At 43.7% G+C, this 26823-nt stretch overlaps 1 protein-coding gene across 7 annotated transcripts in view; it reads right to left on the bottom strand.

Moving 5' to 3' along the window:
- The window catches only part of IPP (intracisternal A particle-promoted polypeptide), a 31111-nt gene extending 5316 nt beyond the window's left edge, over positions 1 to 25795 (bottom strand). For 2 of the 7 annotated variants that reach the window (XM_021096725.2, XM_084965188.1), the window contains exons 1-8: positions 25745 to 25795; positions 22021 to 22351; positions 15993 to 16424; positions 14287 to 14442; positions 11819 to 11986; positions 8518 to 8655; positions 7006 to 7128; positions 4161 to 4381 (exon numbers count right to left, since the gene is read on the bottom strand). In XM_021096725.2, coding sequence (XP_020952384.2) covers positions 4161 to 4381; positions 7006 to 7128; positions 8518 to 8655; positions 11819 to 11986; positions 14287 to 14442; positions 15993 to 16424; positions 22021 to 22312 — 1530 coding nt within the window. In that variant the 5' untranslated portion in view covers positions 22313 to 22351; positions 25745 to 25795. Of the gene's footprint in view, positions 1 to 4156; positions 4382 to 7005; positions 7129 to 7993; positions 8180 to 8515; positions 8656 to 11818; positions 11987 to 14286; positions 14443 to 15992; positions 16425 to 22020; positions 22352 to 24017 lie in introns of those variants that run through there. The other 5 variants (XM_021096726.2, XM_084965189.1, XM_084965190.1 and 2 more) reach the window with 4 other exon arrangements.
- Between the last annotated feature and the right edge of the window lie 1028 nt (positions 25796 to 26823).

Raw genomic sequence — 26823 nt, 5'->3', positions numbered from 1 at the left:
TTGCTAACTGCTGGTACACAATGTTCGCTGAAGAAATTTAATAAGCTGCTATAGCTAAAGTGACTCATAATGTCCTATTCCAGGGAAAATATTTATACACAGAAGACAGCAAAAGCTAAGAAAAATCCTGAAAAATAATCAAGAGAGGAAAAAAAATAAGTTTTCAAGTGAAAAAAAAAAAAAAAACCTGACCTGAATATAAAGCATAAGACGAACAAAGTTTATAAAATCATGAAAGAGGAAGACTGGGTATTCATCAATGCTAGAAAGTGAACTTTCTGAGGACAGGGACCTAAGGAGCTTCATATCCCAGGACCCACTATTCCACCAGCACATTATAGATAGTCAACAAATGTTTGCTGATCTGAACTTAAATGAAATCCTGAAATATTAAGGCCAGGGATGGAGTTCCCATTGTGGCACAGCGGAAACAAATCCCACTGAGAATGTGGGTCCCATCCCTGGCCTCAGTGGGTTGGGGATCCAGTGCTGCCGTGAGCTGTGGCATAGGTCACAGACCTGGCTTGGATCCTGAGTTTCTGTGGCTGTGGGGCAGGCTGGCAGCTGTAGCTCCGATCTGACCCCTAGCCTGGGAATGTCCATATGCCACAGGGGTGGCCCTAAAAAGCAAAAAATACCAAAACCAAAACCAAACAAAACACAGGAGCAATCCTTTGAAGCTGAAGGACCATACTGGAGTTCCCTAGTGGCCCAGTAGGTTAAGGATCCAGTGTTGTCACTGCTGTGGTTCAGGTCACTGCTGTAATGTGGATTCAAAGCCTGGCTCTGGGAACCTCGACATTGTACTGGAGGTTCTAGCCAGAGCAATTAGAAAAGAAAATGAAATAAAAAACATCCAGATTGGAAATGAAAAGAAAAATGAGCCTTATTTATAGATGACATGATTTTTTTTTTTTTTTTTTTGTCTTTTTGCCTTTTCTAGGGCCACTCCCATGGCATTCGGAGGTTCCCAGGCTAGGGGTCTAATCGGAGCTATAGCCCCAGCCTACTGCCACAGCCATGGCAACGTGGGATCCAAGCCACATCTGCGACCTACATCACAGCTCACGGCAATGCCAGATCCTTAACCCACTGAGCAAGGCCAGGGACCGAACCCGCAACCTCATGGTTCCTAGTCGGATTTGTTAACCACTGCGCCACGACGGGAACTCCAACATGATCTTGTTTATAGAAAATCCTAAGGAATCCACAAAGACATATTAGAGCATGAGTGCTGCAAGGTTTCAAGATATAAGACAAATATACAAAAATCAACTGAATTACTATATACTAGCAATGAAAACCTGGGCAGTGACAGGATGGGTAATGCAGAGGTGGCAGGCAGAGAAGACAGCTGACATGGGAGATTTGTTTCTTTTAACAAATAAGTAAAGCGAATGAAGAAGGAAGAAATACATTGAGAATAATGAGAGCCAAGTGTTGGACAGCAGAGCACGACAGTCAGCTGACGGAGGAGACAAAGATCAGCGTTTAGAGAAGTTGAGGCCGCTGAGATTTGCAGGGAAGAGAACCAGAGGAGAGAGGGTCCCTTGAGTCTGGCTGAATACCTCTAATTTATGCATGCATCCAATGAGATTCCAGGAGAACAGTCAAATAACCACTAAAGAGAGGATGTGACATAGTAAGAAATATATATTTGGTCTCTGACATATGGGGTCAAATAGAAGCTACAACTGCTGGCCTATGCCACAGCCACAGCAATGCCAGATCGAGCCGTGTCTGCGACCTACCCCACAGCTCACAGAAATGCCGAATCCTTAACCCACTGAGCGAGGCCAGGATCAAACCTGCATCCTCATGGATACTAGGTGGGTTCACCACCTGCTGAGCCACAATGGGAACTCCCTGACCCCAGTTCTTGACATGGAGTTCCTAAATCCTTTGGACTTTCCTAGGTGATAGGAATGCCTTTTTTTCTTAAGGCCACTTTGTGGGATCCGGTATCGTCTCAGGATGGGGGCCTTTAACTCACAAAAAAAATCAAGCCGGGATTAGAAGTTTGAAACATTCAGTCCCATCCCCTATCATCCACGGAGGAGAGGGCCTGGAGACTAAACTAAAAGATAATCGATCTTGGAGTTCCCGTCACGGTTCAGAGGAAACAAATCTGACTGGTATCCATGAGGATAAAGGTTCAATCCCTGGCCTCACTCAGTGGGTTAAGGATCTGGCATTGCCGTGAGCTGTGGTGTAGGTTGCAGACGCAGCTTGGATCTGGTGTTGTCGCTGTGGTGCAGGTCAGTGACTACAGCTCTGATTCGACACCTAGTCTGGGACCCTGATATGCCACGGGCACGGCCCTAAAAAGACAAAACAATAATAAGTGATCATGCCTGTGTGATGAAGCCTCCATCAAAATCCCCGGACTTTGGGGTTTGGAGCCCTTCTGGGTTGGTGGCCATATTCACATGCCAGGAAAATGACACCCCAGACTCCACAGGGACAGAAACCTGCACTTGAGACTCTCTGGATTCTGCCCTATGTACCTCTTCATTTGACGATTCATCTGTATCCTTTCTAATAATGTAGAATATAACAATTATACATTCTATTCTATTATTCTATATTATAACATGAAATATCCTTAATAATGAACTGGTTATAGTTAAGTAAAGTGTTTTATTGAGTTGTGAGCCATTAGAGCAAATTATTGGACCCGAGGAAGGGTTCATAGGAGCCCTAAATTTGTTGCTAAATCAGACGGTATAACCAAGTCAGTGGTTAACCTGAGGACCTACTAGTTGAGTCTGGTGTCTAACGTGAGGATAGTTTTGTGGGACCAAGCTCTTAACCTATGGGATTCTATATTCAGCAAAGTATCTCTCAAAAATGACAGTGGATCCAGAGAAAACCATGACTCGAAAAGATACATGTACCCCAACAGTCACTGCAGCACTATATACAATAGCCAAGACATGGCAGCAACCTAAATGTCCATCGACAGAGGAGTGGATTAAGAAGATGTGGTATGGAATTCCCATCGTGGCTCAGCAGTAACGAACCCAGACTAGCATCCATGAGGATGCAGGTTTGATCCCTGACCTTGCTCAGTGGGTTAAATTGTCATGAGCTGTGGTGTAGGCTACAGATGTGGCTTGGATCCAGCATTGCTGTGGTGTGGCTTAGACTGGGAGCTGTAGCTCTGATTCGACCCCTAGCCTGGGAACTTCCATATGCAGTGGGTATAGCTCTCAAAAGACAAAAAAAAAAAAAAAGAAAAAAAAAGAAAAAAAAATATGTGGTACATATACACAATGGGATATTACTCAGCCGTAAAAAGGAATGAAATAATGGCATTTGCAGCAACATAGATGGACCTAGACATTACCATGCTAAATGTACTTACATTCGGAATCTAAAAAAAGGATACAATGAACTTCTTTGCAGAAGAGAAAGTGACTCACAGACTTTGAAAAACTTATGGTTACCAAAGGACACAGGTTGGAGGGGGAGGGGTGGGCTGAGGGTTTGGGAAGGAAATGTTGTAAAATTGGATTGTGACGATGGTTGTACAACTACAAATATAATAAAATTCACTGAGTTTAAAAAAGAAAACAGAGTTCTCATCGTGGCTCAGTGGAAACAAATCTGACTAGTATCCACGAGGACAAAGGCTCAATCCCTGGCCTCGCTCAAGTGGGTTAAGGGTCTGGTGTTACCGTGAACTGTGGTACAGGTCGCAGACAAGGCTCAGATCTGGTGTTGCTGTGGCGGGCCATTACAGCTCCAATTTGACCCCTAGCCTGGGAACTTCCATATGCCATGGGTGCAGCCCTAAAAAGACCAAAAAAAAAGAAAAAAAAAAATCTATTGCAAACCCAAAAGCAACCACAAGAAAAAAGATGAAGGGATATATTTAAATGGACAAAAGACAGATAATGGGATACTAAAACAATCAACATTAAGCCAGAAAAAGGAAAAATGAGGCTGGATTGTGCAGATGGAAAAATGGCAAAATAGGAGGCTGGCACAATGGGTTAAGGATCCAGCATTGCCACAGCTGCAGCTCAGATCTGATGCCTGGCCCAGGAACTCCAAATGCCAGGGGCCGGCCCCCACCCCAAATTAATTAAATAAATAAATAGTTGACTGACACTTTAAAGAAAAAAAGAAAGAAAGAAAGAAATCATCTCACCTACCTCTTCAAAGGAGTATTTTTCTACAGTATGAAGAGCATCTTGCGTCTCATTCCACCCGCCAACAGAGTAGATGCAGTCATTGAGGGCAGCCACCCCGAGATACGCTCTTCTGGTTCCCATCGGAGGAAGTGGAGACCAACGCTTGGAAAGCGGATCATAAACTTCAAAAGAACGAAGCTCTATTCCTTCATTGCTGATGCCCCCAACTACATAAATTAAACCTGGAAATGGAACATTTTTGCTCAGATGCTATAGAAAATAAGACAAATAATTATTAAAAAGCAATAGTTGTGATTTAAGTTTGCTCTCTGATACTGTACTTAATGTAGAGCTTACAAGAGTTTTTCAAGAGAGAAAACAGACTTGTCCAGTTTATCACAGCTCACATTTAAGCATGTTACAAAGAAATTGGGGTATGAATTTAAGCAGCACTGAATTTTCAAAGAACTTACTCTATAGCAAAATAAGTTGTCAGACAAAGATCTTACTGTCTGATCTTAGGGTCTTCTTGATAATCTCAAATTCCAGATTCACTGCTACCATATACAGGAAGTGAAGGGAGTTTCCTGGTGGCTCAGCAGTTTAAGGATCTGGCATTGTCACTGCAGTGGCCTGGGTCATGGCTGTGGCGCAGGTTCAGTGCCTCACTTTGGAACTTCTGTATGCTGCAGGTGTGTGGCCAAAATAAATAAATAAATAAATAAATAAGGTGAGAGGGATTTTTTTCCCCTTAAAAAGTGTTAGGAAACGAAACTGGGAATGACATGACCCTGTTGGGTAACAACCTAACTGTTGCTCAGATTGACACAGAGAACTGAATTTAAACCAGAATAGTTTATGGCTAGATTAAGGTATTAGGTACAGTACAGTAGACTGTAATTTACAGAGAGTTCCTTATTAAATTTGACCTGAAACTAATAGTTCTGACAATCAAGAATTATTTTTTGAGTGCCTAGTGTTGTTCCTAGAATTCTAAAGTGAGAAGTTATAAGCTATAAGGAGTGGCATTTTAAGAAATGTAAGCTTAACATTAGAAAATTTGAGTTCTTACTGCAGCTTTGCCAGCAACCAACTATGAGAAAAGACAACTCACAGCCTCCTAATTGTCAGCTTCCTCATCTAAAAATAAAGGAGCTGAGGGAGTTCCCATCGTGACACAGCGGAAACAATCCAACTAGGAACCATGAGGTTGCGGGTTCAGTCCATGGCCTTGCTCAGTGGGTTAAGGATCTGCAGTTGCTGTGAGCTGTGGTGTGGGTTGCAGATGCCGCTCGGATCTGGTGTTGCTGCAGCTGTGGCGTATGCTGGCAGCTGTAACTCTGATTAGACCCCCAGCCAGGGAACCTCCATATGCTGTAGGTGTGGCCCTAAAAAGCAAAAGATAAAAAATAAAATAATAAATTAAATAAATAAATAAAAATAAAGGAGTTGAAATAGGTAATCTCCAAGATGCCTCTCTAGCTCTGTGATTTTCATGGGAAGATAAAAATAATAAATATAAAACAACTAGAAAACCCCGTAGACATAGAACATATCCTGCATTATGTAATTTGAGCATTTAGATGCTAGCAGAAATCTGGAGTTCCTGCCCTGGCGCTGTGGTTAACGAATCTGACTAGGAACCATGAGGTTGCAGGTTCGGTCCCTGGTCTTGCTCAGTGGGTTAAGGATCCGGCATTGCTGTGAGCTGTGGTGTAGATCGCAGATGCTGCTCAGATCTGGCATTGCTGTGGCTGTGATGTAGGCCAGTGGCTACAGCTCCGAATAGACCCCTAACCTGGGAATCTCCATATGCTGCGGGAGCAGCCCTAGAAAAGGCAAAAAGACAAAAAAAAAAAAAAAAAAAAAAAAACGATGCTAGTAGAAATCTGAGAAGGTATTTATAAAGCAGAAGGAACTTGAACAGAGCAGGCTGAGTTGTCACACAGCAATGGGCAGACTGCTTCCTACTCTATGGGCACATATAAATCTCTTCTCCAGCTCTAGACAGAATCAGGTTCTATTTGACAGTACTTACTAACGACCTGTCAGTGTACAGTAGACAGTTAAAATAACATCTGGGTACCACTTTAATGTGCCGTACATTTTTCAAATCTGATAGCATTGTGTGTGTGCTGAATCACAATGTACCCTATTAAAAAAATCACTGAAGAAGTTTCCGTTGTGGCTCAGCGGAAACAAGTCTGACTAGTTTCCATGAGGATGCAGGTTTGATCCCTGGCCTTGCTCAGTGGGTTAAATGATCCAGCATTGCCGTGAGCTGCCGTGTAGGTCACAGATGCATCTTGGATCTGGCGATGCTGTGGCTGTGGTGTAGGCTGGCAGCTGCAGCTCCGATTCAACCCCTAGCCTAGAAACCTCTATATGCTGTGGGTTCGGCCTTTAAAAAAACCCCCCAAAACCCTGAAGAAGTCCACGACACTGTGAAGATTCTCTGTGATCCTCTCTCCCTACTGAGGAAACTTACTACGGCCTACATGGGAGAGAAGATGAAAATAATAGATGATAGCTCAAATGCTGATTTTTGCTAGTTAGATATTTTTGCCCATCTGGAATTAATTCTAGCTTTGTTTATTTTGAAAAAAAAAAAGATTATTTTGGCAATACAGAAATAAAGATATAAGAGGTTTAAAGATATGAGATTAAAAGCAGAGCTTCCATAAATAAAAAATAAATAAACTTATATAAATAACTAGTTATTAAAAAAAAAAAAAAAAAGCAGAGCTTCCATACTGTTAATGTCAATCATTCGGAACAAACATAAAATATACTTTTGTGAAAATGTGTGAGCCTCAAGCTCAGTTTTTTACGGAAAGTTCTTTCAGGGAAAACGTAAAGCAGTTACCTTGCATTTCACAACACCCAAAATAGTAGCGAGACACAGCCATGTTGCCAACGACTTCCCACTTATTTTCATCAGGATCAAATCTTTCAATGGTGTTCCCTATTTCAGCTCCAATCCAACCACCTGAAACCACACGGAAAAAAATTATTTCTGGGATAAAGGAATATTATTTATGAAAAACACCTTAGAAAACATCTAATCTGGAGTTCCCGTCATGGCGCAGTGGTTAATGAATCCGACTAGGAACCATGAGGTTGCGGGTTCGGTCCCTGGCCTTGCTCAGTGGGTTAACGATCCGGCGTTGCCGTGAGCTGTGGTGTAGGTTGCAGACACGGCTCGGATCCCGAGTTGCTGTGGCTCTGGTGTAGGCTGGTGGCTACAGCTCTGATTAGACCTCTAGCCTGGGAAACTCCATATGCCGCAGGAGCGGCCCAAGAAATGGCAAAAAGACAAACAAAACAAAACAAAACACCATCTAATCTGACAACTTCACATTATGGATGATTTTATCATGTGGACCAGGGAGGTTATCTGTCCAAGATCACATGAAAAGTCGGAATCTGATTGCACGTGGAACTTGGGTCTTTAATCTCGCTGCCTAGGTTTCACGAGAGATTTTAAAAAACAAAAACTTCAACCTACTGCTTAGGAATATGGTATTTTGCAAAACTACTACTTTTTTTTTTTTTTTGTCTTTTTAGGGCTACACCTGCGGCATATGGAGGTTCCCAGGCTAGGGATCCAATTAGAGCTACAGCTGCCAGCCTACACCACAGTCACAGCAACGCCAGATCTGAGCCACGTCTGCAACCTACACCACAGCTCGTGGCAATGTCAGATCCTTAACCCACTGAGTGAGGCCAGGGATCAAACCCGCAACCTCATGGTTCCTAGTTGGATTCGTTTCTGCTGCGCCATGACAGGAACTCCCAAAACTACTTTTTGAAACAACTTCTGCCTATTCAGAATGGTTATCCTAGGAGTTCCTGTCAGGGCTCAGCGGTTAACGAATCTGACTAGGAACCATGAGGCTGCGGGTTCCATCCCTGGCCTTGCTCAGTGGGTTAAGGAGCCGGTGTTGCCGTGAGCTGTGGTATAGGTTGAAGATGTGGCTTGGATCTGGCGTGTGGCTGTGGCTGTGGCATAGGCTGGCCACTACAGCTCCAATCCAACCCCAGCCTGGGAACCTCCATAGGCTGCCGAGGGAGTGGCTTAAGAAATAGCAAAAGACCAAAAAAAAAAAAAAAAAAAGAATGGTTATCCTAATCATGAGCTTTAATTAGTCAGCTGAAGTGCTTCGCTAGACACCTCATCTGTAGTTTCTCGACCTTCCTTCTAAGAACTCCATACGTGACAGTATTTCCCAAGTAACACAATTTTGAGAAGAAGAACTTTTAAAGCCGAAAAGACACAAGTTTCTTATCGGAAGGAAAGGAAACCTCTAAAGTAATCATAATTTGATTAAGAATTTAAATAATATTAGATATCCTTAAATTGGACAGTAATAATTACCTAAAGCATAGATAGCCCCATAACACACACACACTCCCAAGCCACAGCGGGGATGATTCATTGACGCTACAGTCGTCCACTGCTTAGTAACTGGATCATAGCATTCAGTACAGTCAAAAATCATTGAATCTTTTTCACCTGAGTTAAATCAAAGAGACACATATGAGAAGGTTTAGTAACATTAATAGCCTAAAACCATAATACAAATATTCAGCAGCATTGTGTTTCCAGAAATTCAACTATTATGTCTGACTTTATACTATTTGTTAAACTTTATTTTCCCACCAAGTATTATTTTGAATCCATAACTCTGTCATTTATTAAAGACCACTTAGTGAAGCAAAGGCAAAATTTTCCTAATATCTAATTCTACTACCCAAGCAATCTGTGAAATCCATGCAACTGAAGATACAATTTGCACCTTAACACTTTTATATTTTATACTTTAGATAACTTCTCTGGTGCAATTGAGGGTTTTTTTTTTGTTTTGTTTTTTTTCAGGGCTGTACCCGCAGCATATGGAGGTTCCCAGGCTTGGGGTTGAATTGGAACTACAGCTGCTGGCCTGCAGCACAGCCACAGCAACTTGGAATCCAAGCCCCGTCTGCGACCTACACCACAGCTCACTGGCAATGCTGGATCCTTAATCCACTGAGTAAGGCCAGGGATAGAACCTGCATCCTCATGGACACTAGTTAGATTCGTTTCCACTGAGCCACGATAGGAACTCCCAATCTGAGTTTTCATGCAATGCATCTCTAGCAACAAACAGAAAAATGAAAAAATTTTAAGTACTACTTAAAATGGAATTTTAAAATATACCATAACTAGGAATAAATCTAATCAAAGGTTGTATAAGACATTTATGGATATAACTTGTAAACTTTATTTAGATAATCTTTTTTTTAGGGCTGCACCTGCGATATATAGAGGTTCCCAGCTAGGGGTTGAACTGGAGCTGGAGCTGTTGGCCTACGCCACAGCCACAGCAACACCAAATCCGAGCCATGTCTGCAACCTATGCCGCGGCTCTCAGCAATGCCAGATCCTCCTTCCACTGAGCACGGAGGCCAGGAATCACACCCACATCCTCACAGATACTAGTTGGGTTCTTAACCCACTGAGCCACAACAGGAGCTCCGTAGATAAAATTTTTTTTTTGGTCTTTTTGTCTTTTCTAGGGCCGCACCTGCGGCATATGGAGGTTCCAAGGCTAGGGGTCTAATCGGAGTTGTAGCGGCCAGCCTAGGCCACAGCCACAGCCATGCCAGATCCGAGCCACATCTTCAACCTACACCGCAGCTCACAGCAATGCCGGCTCCTTAACCCACTGAGTGAGGCCAGGGATCAAACTAGAAATCTCATGGTTCCTAGTCAGATTCGTTAACCACTGCACCATGACGGGAACTCCAACAAATTTTTAAGGAAGATCTAAATAAGCAAAGAAATGTATCTTTCTTTTTCCCCCAGGCTAGGGGTTGTACTGGAGCTGTAGCTGCCGGCCTACGTTACAGCCACAGCAACGCAGGATCCAAGCTGTACCTGTGAACTATACCACCGCTCATGGCAATGCTGGATCCCTAATCACCGAGCAAGGCTGGGGATTAAGCCCATGTCCTCATGGACACTAGTTGGATTCATTACCACTGAGCCAACACAGGAACTCCCAAGAGATATATCCTGCTGATGAGTTATAAGCCCCAAAGTAAAGATGCTTATTCCCAAAATTATTCATAGATTTAAAGAAGTCCCAATGAAAAAAAATACTTTTATTTTCATTGTGTGAAAATGCAGATAACATAAGGAGTTCCCGTCATGGCGCAGGGGAAACAAATCCGACTAGGAACCATAAGGCTGTGGGTTCCATCCCTGGCCTCGCTCAGTGGGTTAAGGATCCAAGGTTGCAGTGAGCTGTGGTGTAGGTTGAGACGTGGCTCGGATCCTGTGTTGCTGTGGCTGTGGTGTAGGTTGGCGGCTGCAGCTCCGATTAGACCCCTAGCCTTGGGACCTCCATATGCCATGGGAGCGGCCCAAGAAATAGCAACAACAACAACAACAAAAGACAAAAAGACAAAAAAAAAAAAAAAAACTACCATGAGATACCACCTCACACCAGTCAGAATGGCCATCATTAATAAGTCCACAAATAACAAATGCTGGAGAGGGTGTGGAGAAAAGGGAACCCTCCTGCACTGTTGGTGGGAATGTAAGCTGGTACAACCACTCTGGAGAACAGTATGGAGGTACCTTAGAAATCTATACATAGAACTACCATACAACCCAGAAATCCCACTCCTGGGTATATATCCGGACAAAACTTTCCTTGAAAAAGACACATGTACCCACATGTTCATTGCAGCACTATCCACAATATCCAAGACGTGGCAACAACCCAAATGTCCATCAGCAGATGATTGGATTAGGAAGATGTGGTATAGATACACAATGGAATACCACTCAGCCGTAAAAAGAACAAAATAATGCCATCTGCAGCAACATGGATGCAACTAGAGACTCTCATACTGAGTGAAGTAAGTCAGAAAGAGAAAGACAAATACCATATGATTTCACTTATATCTGGAATCTAATATATGGCACAAATGAACCTTTCCACAGTAAAGAAACTCATGGACATGGAAAACAGACTTGTGGTTGCCAAGGGGGAGGGACTGGGAATTTGGGGTTAATAGATGCAAACTATTGCCTTTGGAATGGATAAGCAATGAGATCCTGCTGTACAGCACTGGGAACTATATCTAGTCGCTTATGATGGAGTATGATAATGTGAGAAAAAAGAATGTATACATGTATGTGTGACTGGGTCACCTTGCTGTGCAGTAGAAAATTGACAGAACACTGTAAACCAGCTTCATGAAGGAAAAAATAAAAATCATTATAAAATATAAAAAAAAAAACCCAAAAAAAACAAACCTAAGTATTCTGCCTGGTAATAAATCACAGTATCCTGCTCATATGAGATATTCACTATCTTGTGTTTCCTTTTCCTTTCATTCATTTATTCAATAAATATTTACTAAGAACAACTCTATCTACACATATGCCCCATAGTAGCTCACAATATATACAAGGCACATATATAAAAATGCAGTCAAGGAGCTCCCTGATGGCTCAGCCAGTTAAGGATCCAGCATTGTCACTGCTGTGGCTCTGGTTACTGCTGTCACCCAGGTCCAGTTCTTGGCCTGAGAACTTCCGCACGCCACCGGCGAGGTCAAGAAAAAAAATGGAGTCAACTTACAGCTAGAGCCTAACAGGAGAAATGAGACATTACCACTATTACCTCCAACTGCGTACACCATCCCTCCCAGAACCGCGACGCCTAGTCCACATCGAGCCTGATGCAGCGAAGACACGGTGGTCCAGTACTGGGTAAAGGTGTCAAATCGTTCTACACAGCTGAGGGCTCTGCTGTCACTCCAACGGCCCCCCTGCAACCGAGTATATCCACCTGCATGAAGGGAGGGAGGGAGGGAGGTACATAGCAGATCCCTTGCTGCTACCGTGGAACTGGTAATAACAAGAAAAGCCTAGCCCTCCGCATCTGGACATTTAATGTCCCGACTGCACAGTAAGGAATAAGTGCTTTAGAGTCTGCCATATATATAAACACATTACTCTTAAATGTTCGAAGTCCTGAAAGATTACGGCTTAAATGCAGTGAAGTCAATCACAATAATTGAAGCCAGATGAAACATAAATCTAGGATCTGGTTATCTGTCTAGTGAGGAAGTTCACTGTGACTTCTATTAACGTGTTTTTCAATTAAAAATACTGAGTTGAGGAGTTCCCTGGTGGCCAAATTGTTAAGGATTTGCAGCTGTCACTGCTACGGCTCGGGTCACTACTGTGACTGAGGTTCGATCCCTAGCCAGGGGATCTTCTGCATGCCACTGACACAGACAAAAAAAGAAAAAGTGAGCTGAAATTCTTGTTTGATTGTACATCTCATCATTTTAAAAAGCTTAGCAAACACTCAAAAATACATAAGTTATAGTATATATAAAATTATACATGCAATTATACACATACTAGAAATTATATCATACATCAAGTTTTTAGACATAAATTATGTTATACATATAAATCCAGGCAGTCTGTCAATATATGTATTAGACATTGATAAGCTTTAATGCTTTTTTTTTTTTTTTTTGGTCTTTTTGTCTTTTTTTGTTGTTGTTGTTGTTGTTGTTGCTATTTCTTGGGCCACTCCCGCGGCATATGGAGGTTCCCAGGCTAGGGGTTGAATCGGAGCTGTAGCCACCCGCCTACGCCAGAGCCACAGCAACTCGGGATCCGAGCCGCGTCTGCAACCTACACCACAGCTCACAGCAACGCCGGATCGTCAACCCACTGAGCAAGGGCAGGGACCGAACCCGCAACCTCATGGTTCCTAGTCGGATTCGTTAACCACTGCGCCACGACGGGAACTCCAGCTTTAATGCTTTTTAAAATAAAAATGGAAAGGTTCGTCTGATCACCCTATGGATTATCCTGCATGGCCACATTTTGGAGACCGCTAGTTCCTATCATCCTGGTAACCACCTAAGACACTGTGAAGAGCTAAAATGTTTGAGATTTATTTCCCTATTTCTCACTAGAATTCAAATGTTTAACTTCTGGGTTTTTTGGGTTTTGTTTGTTTGTTTGTTTTTTAGGGCCACACCCACAGCATATGGAGGTTCCCAGGCTAGGAGTCTAATCGGAGCTGTAGCTGCCAGCCTACGCCAGAGCCACAGCAACCCTGGATCCGAGCCGTGTCTGCAACACCGGATCCTTAACCTGAGCGAGGTCAGGGATCGAACCGGCAACCTCACGGTTCCTAGTCAGATTCGTTTCTGCTGTGCCACAATGGGAACTCCTAATTTCTGTTTTTTAATGGCCACATCCATGGCATACGAAGTTCCTGAGTCAGGATTCAAATCTGAGCAGAAGCTGTGACCTATGCCACAGCTGTGGCAATGCGAATCTTTTAAACGCATGTCCTGGGCAGAGATCAAACCCACACCTCCACAGAGACCCAAGCCACTGCAGTAGGATTCTTAACCCACTGTGCCATAGTGGGAACTCAAATATTTAACTGTTAAAGCAGTATTTCTTAGGCAGTTATTTAACAACAATTGGGACAGAGCTGTGGCCCACCTAATTCTCGCTCGGGGCAGCCTCCTTGCCTGCCCTTTGGCTTCTCTCACAAGTGTCCTATCTTCGAGTTCCCGTCGTGGCGCAGTGGTTAACGAATCCGACTAGGAACCATGAGGTTGCGGGTTCGATCCCTGGCCTTGCTCAGTGGGTTAATGATCCGGCGTTTTGCCGTGAGCTGTGGTGTAGGTCGCAGACGCGGCTCAGGTCCCGCATTGCTGTGGCTCTGGTAGGCCGGTGGCTATGGCTCCGATTAGACCCCTAGCCTGGGAACCTCCACATGCCATGGGAGCGGCCTAAGAAATAGCAAAAAGACCAAAAAAAACAAGTATCCTATCTTAATAAATCTATTTCTTGCCTATCAAAAAAAATTAGGTATCTAAGAACTCAGAGATTTAAATCACAGAATAATAGATGTCAAATAAATAGCTATTTATTCTTAGATATGTCCACTGCACTATACAAATGCAACTTACAAATCTGTAGCCTGTATGTGGAATTAAATATGCCTATTTGACATACCTGCATATTCTGACACATATAACAACAAAAAAAATTTAAAAGGTTTTGATCCTAAAAATAAAGATACCTATTACTTAAAAATGTTCTCACCTACTGCATACAGGTATTTTCTTGCTTTCTTCCGAGGTCGAACCTTAGACGTCTGCAGAAAATTACAAAATTTGTTCTCTTTGGGAGATTTGCTGACCTCACAGTACTCTTTCAAAAGCGTTTGCAATGCAACACGAAGATTAAAATCAGATACTCCTAAAGCAATGTTGAAAAAGACAGTATTTTAATCAACTTTTAAATAATATTAAAATGTTTCTATAAAAATAAAATACATTTAACAATCAAAAAATAAAAATTCAACCTCAAACAATGCTGTTTGTTTCCTATAAATAAATTTAAATATTATCATTTTTCTAATATAAAGACAGAATTTATTTTTTTAGCCACGCCTGTGGCACATGGAAGTTCCCAGGCCAGGGATCAAAACCCTCACCACAGCAGCGACCTGGGCTGCTGCACTGATAACGCTGGGTTCTTAACCCACTGTACCACAAGGGAACTCCAAGACAAAGTTTATTTGATCCTATGGTGAAAGGCATTTTCAAAGTTTGAACCTAAAGATAATTTATTTTAATTTTTAAAATCTTATTTTATTTTTTAAATTTATTATTATTATTATTTTTGTCTTTTGTCCTTTTTGGGCTGCACCCATGACATATGGAGGTTCCCAAGCTAGGGGTCTAATCGGAGCTGTAGCTGCCAGACTACACCACAGTCCCAGCAACGCCAGAACAGAGCCACGTCTGCGACCTATACCACAGCTCATAGCAACGCCAGATCCTTTACCCACTGAGCGAGGCCAGGAATAAAACCCACAACCTCAGGGTTCCTAGTTGGATTCGTTTCCAGTGCACCATGACCGAAACTCCTTTTCTTATTTTATTTTATTATTTATTTATTTTTTTTTTTGTCTTTTCTAGGGCCGCACCTGCGGCATATGGAGGTTCCCAGGCTAGGGGTTAAATTGGAGCTGTAGCCGCCGGCCGACACCACAGCCACAGCAATGTGGGATCCGAGCTGCATCTGTGACCCACACCACAGCCCAGGGCAATGCCGATCCTTAACCCACTGAGTGAGGCCTAGGATTGAACCCACAACCCCAGGGTTCCTAGTCGGATTTGTTAACCACTGAGCCCCGATGGGAACTCCCTAAAGATTATTTAAAGGCTACACAGAAGTTACGCTTTTCTATCAGTATAAAAATTCTGGATTTTTTGAGGATTCAGGATTCACTGAGTTTTGGTTTTTGTTTTTAGCATATACATTTTCCTCAAATGTTAGGTTTTGTTCAATTTTTCAGAGTGGCAAGAGGAATCTACACTAAGACAATAAGAATTGCCAAAAATAGCAATGGCATTTTAGCTGTCAGTAATTTTATCTCCTGTGGTATTTAATCTCAACCATGGTACTTAAGGATTTGGTTTAAAAAATGGATAGAGGAGTTCACCGGTGGCTCAGCAGGTTAAGGATCCGGTGTTATCACTGCTATGGCGCTGGTTACTGCTGTGGTGTGGGAGGCTTGACCCTCGGCCCGGGAACCTCTGCACGCCACAGGTGCAGCCGTAAATAAATAAATACAGGGTAGAAATACTGAACCACTACTATCTACACGAAGGCTACATCTTGTATATAACAATCATTCAATAAATGCCTGCTATTGAACTGGATAATGACAGCACCGTCACATTACAGAGGAAAGGCCACTGCATGATACTTGGGCTAACACAACACGCCACAAGACGTACCTTCTATGTACTTCAAAAGCCTCTGAGGAGGTAGTAAGGGGAATCGAATCGGGTCGAGCACTTCCACTACGTGTTTTCTTCTCCTTCCCAGATCTTTCAGAATCCACTGCATTGCTGCTAAGAAGACCTGGTATTCATCCTCGATGCTAAGCTCTTCACTTCGCAACACTTTGATCAGCTGATCTTTGGTAAGCGCCAGGAACTCTTCCCCACTATGAACCTCCAAGAAATGGACATGAATGTAGTTTTCCGTAAATTCCAAAAGATCATGGCAGGCGATTTGCTCGGAGAACTGAAAGATCCCAATGCAGTTCTGTGGATCGATCTGTCCTTTCAGAAACTCACAGCACAGATTAACAACTTCCGTCAACTGCAGCATGTCTGCGGCAACAATCAACTCCTGGACATTATTCACTCCTATGTTCACTGTACCTAGAGAAGCAGGGAGACCGAATAACCAATACAAGAAAACAAACATTTGACCTATATTCAAAAAGCATTACACTTGATTCCACTGATAGCTTAGGGTTTGTTGGGCAGATAGACACTAAGTAAAAAGTCAACAAAACTCGTTGAAAGGCCAAAACTTAAATGATGATAGTACCCAACATGCATATAACATGATCGACCAGGCATAGCATTAAATTACTTTATACATCCCTTAACCCTTCCTACAACCCCAGGAAGTAGGAGGGCTTTTTCCCCTTGTTTCTGTTATTAAGAAAACTGAATCCTCAGAGAGTTAAAGTAACTTGCCCTCCCTGTCGTATGCGTTGAGTGAGATGTAGGGTAGAGAGTGACATCAAAGTCCATAGCTTTTGGACTTGGAGAAGAGACTTGTGGTTGCCTGATGGGAGGGGGAGGGAGTGGGAGGGATCGGGAGCTTGGGCTTATCAGACACAACGTAGAATAGATTTACAAAGAGATCCTGCTGAATAGCATTGAGAACTATGTCTAGATACTCATGTTGCAACAGAAGAAAGGGTGGGGGAAAAACTGTAATTGTAATGTATACATGTAAGGATAACCTGACCCCCTTGCTGTACAGTGGGAAAAAAAAAAAAAAAAGTCCATGGTTTTAACGTAAGGCTACAGGTATTTAATAAACATTTTACTGAGGCACTGGGGGGAGAGAGAGGGAGAGAGAGAGAGAGAGAAGAGTTAATTGATTGAAATGAGAATTCACTACGAATTTGGAGATCAAATCATGGGTTGTGATGGAAGGTAACTGAATGACTGTTACTGGATAAAGCCAAGAGTTCCTAGAGAGTAATAAGAACGCCGTACAGCTTAATAAGGTTTTATACATTATAAAAAGCACTTTTATGGTTACCAAAGGGGAAACATGGTAGGGGAGGGATTAAATTGAGTTTGGGATTAACATACACACAATTATATATAAAATATATAACCAACAAGAACCTACTGTGTAGCACAGGGAACTCTACTCAATATTCTTTAGTAATATATGGGAAAAGAATCTGAAAAAGAATGGACATATGTATACGTACAACTGAGGCACTCTGCTGCACCCTGAAATAATACAACACGGTAAATCACCTATATCCTGATACAATTAAAAAAAATACATAAATAAAGAGAAAATGTGGTATAAACATAAAAAATTTATCTCAGGAGTTCCTGTCGTGGCTCAGCAGGAACGAATCTGACTAGCATCCATGAGGATGCAGGTTCGATCCCTGCTCTCACTCAGCGGGTTAAGGATCCAGCATTGCCACGAGCTGTGGTGTAGGCTATAGACGCGGCTCGGATCTGGCATTGCTGTGGTTGTGGTGTATGCCAGCGGCTACAACTCCGATTCAACCCCTAGCCTGGGAATCTCCATATGCTGCAGGTGAATTATAAAGTGCTACAATCCCCAGTTTATGCAGAAGGAGAATGAGGCTCTCACAAGCGCATTTCTATTCTTATTTTTTTTTTCCTTTTCTATTTTTTAAGTACCTGCTTTGTGTTACCTATAAAATTCTGTGAAGGCAGAGGCCATTCCTGTCTCGGTTACTGCTAAACCCCAGGGCCTAGCTCAAAAGAGTACTCATATATATTTGTTGAAAGAATGAATAAATAACTGATTGAAGTTAAATGCCTTGCATCACATAACTAATTAGTGGCAGAGCTAGATCATAAACCAGGTCATTTGATTCTAAGCGAAGAGCATAAAAGACTAAGGTGAAAGTATTTGTTAACCTATTAGAATTCTGAATGGTCCACAAAGACTACCTAGAGGAGATATTGATAGAATAACAGGTTTTCCTGCCCCATCCCCAAAAATAAAATGTTATTACAATGAAACTCAAGAAACATGTTTTTAAAGAACTGTGTCAAAGACTATAAAGTCCTGTCTAATAAATACGGCATACAATTTTTTTAATCCTTACTAACAGAACCTTGATTTTGTTGTGACTGGCAGCTGTGCCCTGCTGAAAATGACATTTCTCAGCTTCCCTCGCAGACAGGGGTGAGGTCTGGACTGAGTTTCGCCAGCATGACATAGGCAGCAGTTACTGGGGAGGCTACGAGAAAAGCTTAAAAAAGGACAGACTCAGTGGCAGTCCTTTTACCTTCCCCTCTTCCACTGGCCAGAGTTCAGGATCATGGGATTAGAAGCTACAAGCTACATACACAGGGTGGAGCAAAATGATGGGAGAATAATGAGGCGCTAATGAAATCAAGAAGCCATCGTTTTGTGGAAAGATAAACTATCTTGTTAAGCCATTTTCTATCTTTTACTAGCAGCCAAACACTGCTCTTAACTGTGAACCAATTTCAGCTTTACACATCAATATTCTACAGCGCTATTATCCCCCAGATATGGACAGTAGCCCGTATTTCTCTAGGTGTTACCACTTTTTACTCCGGTGATGGACAGGCGAATCACCAGCAACATGGAGATGATGCCATGATCATTCTCTTTCACTAAGAAGCTCTTACTGCTACTGTAAGACACCGGAGACAGAATAAACCACTTGTGGCATTTCTTCTGTTTTTTTTTTTTTTTTTATTCTTTTGTTTGTTCTGTTTTCTTCCTGCACCTCTGGCATGAAGTTTCTGGGCAAAGGATCCAACCCCAGCTACAGTAGTGACAAAGCCAAATCCTTAACAGCCAGGCCACCAAGGAACTCCCACTTCTTCCGTTTTTATGTAGTTCAACACTGATGCCACTGAATTACTCCACATTCATTTATACTTTGCAAATAAGAAAAACAGGCATTTATGAAGCAGTTTAATCAGCTCACACAAGTCGTTTAGAAAAGGGAGGTCAAGAACCTCTCAAACTTAATTTGTACACCAGCCAATAGGCAGAGCTACACTGCTTTCAGCAGATAAAAGATTATCATTTTTATAATCCCAAATTAAGAGTTATTTTCTGCGGAGTTCCCATCGTGGCACAGTGGAAACGAATCTGACTAGGAACCATGAGGCTGCCGGTTCAATCCCTGGCTTTGCTCAGTGGGTTAAGGATTTAGCGTTGCTGTGGCTCTGGCATAGGCCGGCAGCTGTAGCTCCGATTAGATCCCCTAGCTTGGGAACCTCCAGATGCCACAGGTGGCCCTGAAAAGACAAAACGACAACAAAAAAAAAAAAAAAAAAAAGGAGCTATTTTCTGGAACTTTCCAAAAAGGAATATGAAATAACACAAAGGAAATAAATCATCTTTTGTTATTTGCCAGGTTTAAGTAACATGCATTAAATAAACAATATTACCTCCCACCAAGAAGTCCTTTAAGGAGAACACAGAATATTCTCAAAACTAGACTATACAAATATAGTCTTTGTTTTTAAACATCGTTTTCCTGATTATAAGAATAATACATATTCACTACAGGAAAAAAAAAAAACCTGGAGTTCCCGTCGTGGTGCAGTGGTTAATGAATCCGACTAGGAACCATGAGGTTGCGGGTTCGGTCCCTGCCCTTGCTCAGTGGGTTAAGGATCCAGCGTTGCCGTGAGCTGTGGTGTAGGTTGCAGATGCGGCTCGGATCCCGCGTTGCTGTGGCTCTGGCGTAGGCCATCGGCTATAGCTCCAATTAGACCTCTAGCCTGGGAACCTCCACATGCTGCCAGAAGCGGCCCTAGAAAAGGCAAAAAGGCAAAACAAAAAACAAAAAACAAAAAACAAAAACCCAACCTTTAGGGCAGAAAAGTATAAAAATGAAAAATGAGGAGTTCCCATTGGTTTAGCAGGTTAAGAACCTGCCTAGTATATCAGGATGAGGGTTCGATCCCTAGCTTTGCACATTGGGTTAAGGATCCAGTGTTGCTGCATGCTGCAGCACAGGTCACAGATGCGGCTTGGATGTGGTGATGCTGTAGCATAGGCCTACAGCTCCAGCTCCAGTTTGACCCCTCGCCCAGAAACTTCCATATGCCACAGGTGTGGCCCTAAAGAGAGAGAGAGAAAAAAAACAAAAATCACACATCTTCCCATACACAAATGCTATATTAACACTTCAGTGTATCTTTCAAAGCTTTTTTCAGATTTGAGTATGTATATTTACGTTACATGTTGACTTAAACACTTCACACTATAGTTATTGTGTACATTTTATAATGTCATTAAAACTCTTCAAAAATATTTTAAAAGTTTTGATTAAATTAATACATGCTGATTATAAGAATTTTGAGGAAAAAACAGAATAAAGGGGTAGATAAAAGGGAAAAATAAGAATCTTCCATATTCCATCATTTAGAGAGAAACGCTTATCAATATTCTGATCCTTTTTCTGTGCAAAAACACACAAATGATTTTTTGTGTGTGAAATTGGGGTGGTATTTAATCCAGGATTTTTTTTATTTAATATACTCCAAATATTCTTCCATGAGAGTGTGTATGTGTGTGTGTGTGTGTACACACACACACACACACACACAAAACCTGTGAGATCTAAAACTTGGAGTTCCCATTGTGGCTCAGTGGTTAACGAATCCGACTAGGAACCATGAGGGTGCGGGTTTGATCCCTGGCCTCGCTCAGTGGGTTAAGGATCCGGTGTTGCCATGAGCTGTGGTGTAGGTCGCAGATGTGGCTCAGATCCTGAGTTGCTGTGGTTCTGGTGTAGGCTGGCAGCTACATCTCCAATTAGACCCCTAGCCTGGGAACCTCCAAATGCCACAGGAGCAGCTTTAGAAAAGACAAAAATAAAAAAAAATTAAGAAAAATAAAACTTATTCCAGTATATATACATGTACCATAATTTATTTAACCACATAACCTACTGAGGGACAATTAGACTGTACTGAATTATATACTATTAAAAATAATGTTAGATGGGAGTTCCCGTCGTGGTGCAGTGGTTAACGAATCTGACTAGGAACCATGAGGTTGCGGGTTTGGTCCCTGCCCTTACTCAGTGGGTTAACGATCCGGCGTTGCCGTGACCTGTGGTGTAGGTTGCAGACACGGCTCGGATCCTGCGTTGCTGTGGCTCTGGCGCAGGCTGGTGGCTACAGCTCCGATTGGACCCCTAGCCTGGGAACCTCCATATGCCGCGGGAGCGGTCCAAAGAAATAGCAAAAAGACAAAAAAAAAAAAAAAGTTACAATAAACATAAGAATTTGTCTGCATCACTAATTAATTCCTTAGGAATACTGGGTCAGAAGATACAAACTCTTTATTTATTCTTTATTTTTGTCTTTTGTCTTTTTAGGGCTGCACCTGTGGCATAGGGAGGTTCCCAGGCTAGGGGTCAAATCAGATCTAGAGCTGCCAGCCTGTGCCATAACCACAGCAACGCCAGATCCAAGCTGCTTCTGTGACCTACACCACAGCTCACGGGAACACCAGATCCTTAACCCATTGATCGAGGCCAGGGATCAAACCCACGTCCTCACGGATACTAGTCGGGTTCATTAACCACTGAGCCACAAAGGGAACTCCAGATATGAACTTTTTGAAGGCTCTTGATAACACGCTGACAAAATACTATCCATGTAAGTTAGACCAATTTATATTCCCATAGCAATATGAGTGATTCCATGATTCTTCAGAGCTAAAGCTCACTTAACATACCTGTGTAAATAAAATCTAGAAGTACTTGAAAGATTCCAGCTTCAATTCCTAGAATCTGTACAACATCCTTTGAGGACTCTTTCATTCCTCCAGTGAACAAAGCTGCAAAGTAAGGACTACTGGCAGCCAAAACCAGCCGATGAACGTTAAAAGTTTCCTTCCCAACTTGCAGCTGCACATCACAGAAATGCTGTCCATTCCTCATTTTGTTCATCTGGGCCAAGATGAGTTGAGCATGTTTATCTGATGAAAAAGGACTATCGCCAGCCTTGGCACATCCCTCGCTAGCCATGATGATGACAGTTCAGTTAAAAGGATTGTTGCCCATAATCTGAAAAAAAAAAAAAAATAGAGACCAAGCAACGTATTTTTGCATTTCACATGTCTTCTATTCATACACATATGAAACATCCCCTATCCTCAAGGAGTTTATAGTCTATTTAGGGACACAAAACACACATGAAACAAATAAGGACTAAGTCCTGTGGTACTATTCCTAATAGGGTTTCAGAGAAGGGAATAAGCAAAGGGACCTAAAATAACTAGATGATACTTCACAGCAGAAATGGGATCTGAACTGGATACTGAGTGACAATGTATTAAGGTATGAGGAGAGGGTATAAACCCTTTTGAAAGCAGTAAATAAAATAAGGAAAGGCACAAAGGCAGAAAGACATTTTTATACACTACGGTAAGGAAGCATGTGGCAGCTGAAATGAACTTTCAGAAAGCAATTGTGGGGGTTCCTGCTGTGACTCAACAGGATCAGCAGCATTTGAGGAGTGCTGGGATGCAGGTTCGATCCCTGGCCCAGGACAGTGGTTTAAGGAAATGGGGTTGCGTAGCTGTGGCTCAGATTGCTACTACAGCTCAGATCAGATCAGATCCCTGGCCCGGGAACTCCATATGCCACAAGGCAGCCAAAAAAAAAAGCAATTGCGGGAGTTCCCTGGTGGCTCAGCAAGGTACAGATCTTGGTGTTGTCACTGCTATGGGTCAAGTCACTGCTGTGGCATGGACTGGATCCCTGGCCCCGGGAACTTCCGCATGCCACAGGTGCTGCCAAAAATAAATAAAAGCGATTGTGATCAGACCAAAAGTCTGCTTGGAAACCTTCAATTTATGGAGCTCCTGTTGTGGCATAGCGGAAACAAATCCGACTAGGAACCATGAGGTTGTAGGTTCAGTCCCTGGCCTCGATCAGTGGGTTAAGGATCCGGCGTTGCTGTGAGCTGTGGTGTAGGTCACAGATGAGGCTTGGATCCGGCGTGGCTGTGGCTGTGGGGAAGGCTGGCAGCTGTAGCTCCGATTGGACCCCTAGCCTGGGAACTACCATATGCCTCAGGTGCTGTCCTAAAAATCAAAAAAAAAAAAAAAAAAAGAAAAGAAATACTTCAATTTATGTACGTCTCCTAGCACACAAAGCCTATCAAGTTTCGACCTCTGTCGAGCTATCCAGTCCCACCTCCTATAATCCTCTTTGAACTTAATACTCCAACAAAATCTAACAACACATACTGTTTTCACGTTTGTGAAATAAATGAGCACAAAGAAATAACCACAGCAGCTTAGGTTGTTTTCTAATTCTGATAGCTTTTCCACACATTATGCCAATTGTAATTCTCACAATAATTAAGAGGCTGGAAGACAAGATATTATTATTTGAAATGAGAGAAGGAACTTGAAGCTTAGTTTCCCAAGGACATAGTGTTAGGATAATGACAGCTCTAGTACTTGAACCCAGGTCTTCTTACTCTAAATCTTGGATTTTTTTCCCCACCATACAAGGTGCATAGGAATTATGGGGTCAGGTTATAGAGAAAGGGCGTTGAAACCCAAGCACAAAAATTTGGATGTAAACTTTTATAGGTTTAAAGAGAATAAACATGACAACAGTTCAGAACTGTTATTTGAGCCTTCAGGGGGATGACCTAAGAGGGAGCAAAGTCTTAGAAAACAGCCCTCCAGGAGTTCAGTGGAACTCAGTGCTAACGGACCTGACTAGGATCCATGAGGATTTGGGGTTGATCTCCGGTCTTGCTCAGTGGGTTACGCATCCAGCTTTGTTGTGGCTGTGGTGTAGGCTGGCAGCTGCAGCTGTGATTCGACTCCTAACCTGGGAACTTCTACATGCCGCAGGTGCAGCCCTAAAAAGAGGACACCCCCCCCAAAAAAAAAGAAAGAAAGAAGCCATGAGATCTAGTAATATAAAAGATATGGAGATGAAGCACAGGGGAAATAAATCTAAGGCATTTAGGCGTCAGGGAAAACTGATAATGACTTGACAGAAATGGTGTCTGATGTCAGAAAAAAGTGGTGTGGGAGTTCCCGTTGTGGCGCAGCAGAAACAAATCCGACTGGGAACCACGAGATTGCGGGTTCAATCCCTAGCCTCACTCAGTGGGTTAAGGATCTGGCGTTGCCATGAACTGTGGTGTAGTTCGCAGATGCGGCTTGGATCTGGCGTTGCTGTGGTTGCGGCACAGGATGGCAGCTGCAGCTCTGGTTAGACCCCTAGCTTGGGAATCTCCATATGCCGTGGGTGTGGCCCCCAAAACACAAAAGACAATAATAAATAATAATAAATCTAAAAAAGAGAAAAGTGGTTCCGTTTATAGCAGTCAATCACACTTATCAAAGTAAAAATAACTAAGCTGATTATCACTATTATCTAGGAATTAACCTGAGAAATTTGATTGAAAAGTTCCAACGGAGCAGCTAAAACTTCACATCAGTGCTATGTGACTGTCAACATATTACATTTAACTGGCATATAAAGGCAGTGTATTTGTCTCTACATAGAAATCTGACCTGTAGATATTATTAAACATGGCATGGTTGTTGTGCTTTTTTGTTTCAGATTTCTTCTTCCATCAGCAGATTTTGGACCCTAGTGGTTTGTTAATTACAAGGTACCTTCTCTGCCCCCAACTTCAAGGCATCAAGCACAGCCATTGTGCTAAAATGCTGCCTCTTGCTACCAAAAAACCCCCCAAAGTTACTGAATCCACTTTGGCAGTGACAGTAGAAAACTTAGTATGCTTCTTAGTAACTGCTGATACTACCCCACTGCCAGTGGGGTACTTCATTCCACAAGGCAGCAGGTGGTGAGTTTTTTCCTAAAAGGAAAGCACATAATTTGGGGACGTTGCACAGGGATGTGAGGGATGTGCCCCAAGAGATACAAACTTGAACGACACATTAAGAAACGCCCAGAGGAAGAAAACAGGGACCTATGTTCAGTGGCCTCGAATTCACTACCAAGAGCACATGGAAGCTGCTTTATTCAGCACAGGGTGTCAGAAAGAATGTCAAGACGAGCCAGCGTCAAAACAAATGAGGCCCTTTGTGCTTCACTTGGGGGCTGGACCCGGAGAGCTACTCCTAAGCTGCCGAGACACTAAAGGCAGATAAACATTCCGGCGCGACCTAAATCGCGGGGCAGGCGTCCGGGCCGCACCAGGTGACCGCGGACCAGCGGGAGCTCGGCCTCGGCTTCCCCGGTGGGGGCGGGGAGAGGAGATGCAGGCGCGGACGCGCGCAGACGACGCTACGGTTCGGGCGAAAACACGCCGATTATCCGGCACACCTGAACCGCAGGGGGGGAAGCCGGTTGCAGAGGCTCCTCGCACTCCGCTCCTCAAGGGTCCCCAGGGCCGGGGGGAGCCGAAGAGGAAAGTCCCCACCCCGCCAGAGACACCCCCGGGACGCGGGCCCTCCTTACCCGCCGCTTCCCCTTCCCGCCGGCGCCCGCGCAGGCTCGGCGCGCGCAGTCGCGACCAGCGCGCGCGCGGAGGGGGCGGGGCAGGCCGGCGGGGCGACGAGGCCGCGCACCCCGCGCAGGACCCGCCGCTGAACGCTGGGGCGAGGCGGTGCCGGCGACGGGGCCTCTCCGCTCGGCCGGCCGGGCGCGTCTGCGCAGGCGCACTGCGCTTCCGCTCCTGGGGCGCCGCCGCTCCCGGGGCCGCGCGGCCGGGCGCGCGCCTCGTGCTTGCTTCCCGCCGAGGAGGCCCCGCGGCCGAGCCGGACGCGCGCCCCCCGAGGCTGGCCGGCCCGGCCTTTCGCCTCCGCCGACCCGCTCTGGAATTTCGTGGCGTCTCCGGCAGCTAGCGAACGTCTGTGCTGGTGACACACAGGGACCACACGCACACGCACACGCACACCCAGTGGCCGGCCTGCCGCTCACACCCGCACACCTACACACACACACCTACACACCCACACACACACCTACACACACCTACACACCCACACCTACACACCCACGCACGCACACACCCAGTGGCCGGCCTGCCACTTCTCTGCTCCTTACCATTCACTGGGATGGTCCTCGGGGTCCCTGCCTGACTGGCCCCGCACTGTGAATGGAGGCCTCCTTGGACCAAATGGACAACTCAAGCCGTGCGGTTGTTCAAACTGGAGAACCTCACAATATGGCACATTTAAAAACGGCGTTCAAGCTTTCTGACCCCAGCCCACAGGGACTAAAGACATGCTGCATCAAACCCAATGCTACCACGTATGTACCCTGTAGATAATCCACATCTGAAGCAAAAATCTCGCCAAATTATGCCGGGGAGGGGAAGTAGTCCCCTCTACCCACCCTGAGTTCTTGCGGCTGGACTAGTAGTAACACTGACACAGGATAGGTTAACGGGAAAAAAGAAACAAAACTAGCTGTTCACAGAGAAGTCTCAGAGCAATGGGGCCTAAGAAGTGGGCAAAGCAGGCAGCTTTTATACTTTTTAGACGGAGAAACAATACATTTATGAGGAATTGACCGGACAAAGAAGTCAATCAGTG

Source organism: Sus scrofa, chromosome 6, assembly GCF_054392235.1.
Source record: "Sus scrofa isolate SSC_HxYL_T2T_F1_AM1 chromosome 6, Sscrofa_HxYL_maternal_Yorkshire_Landrace_v2.0, whole genome shotgun sequence".
NCBI classification, from domain to species: domain Eukaryota; kingdom Metazoa; phylum Chordata; class Mammalia; order Artiodactyla; family Suidae; genus Sus; species Sus scrofa.
Note: the sequence above shows the minus strand (reverse complement) of the source record. Positions and strands in the feature narration are given on the sequence as shown.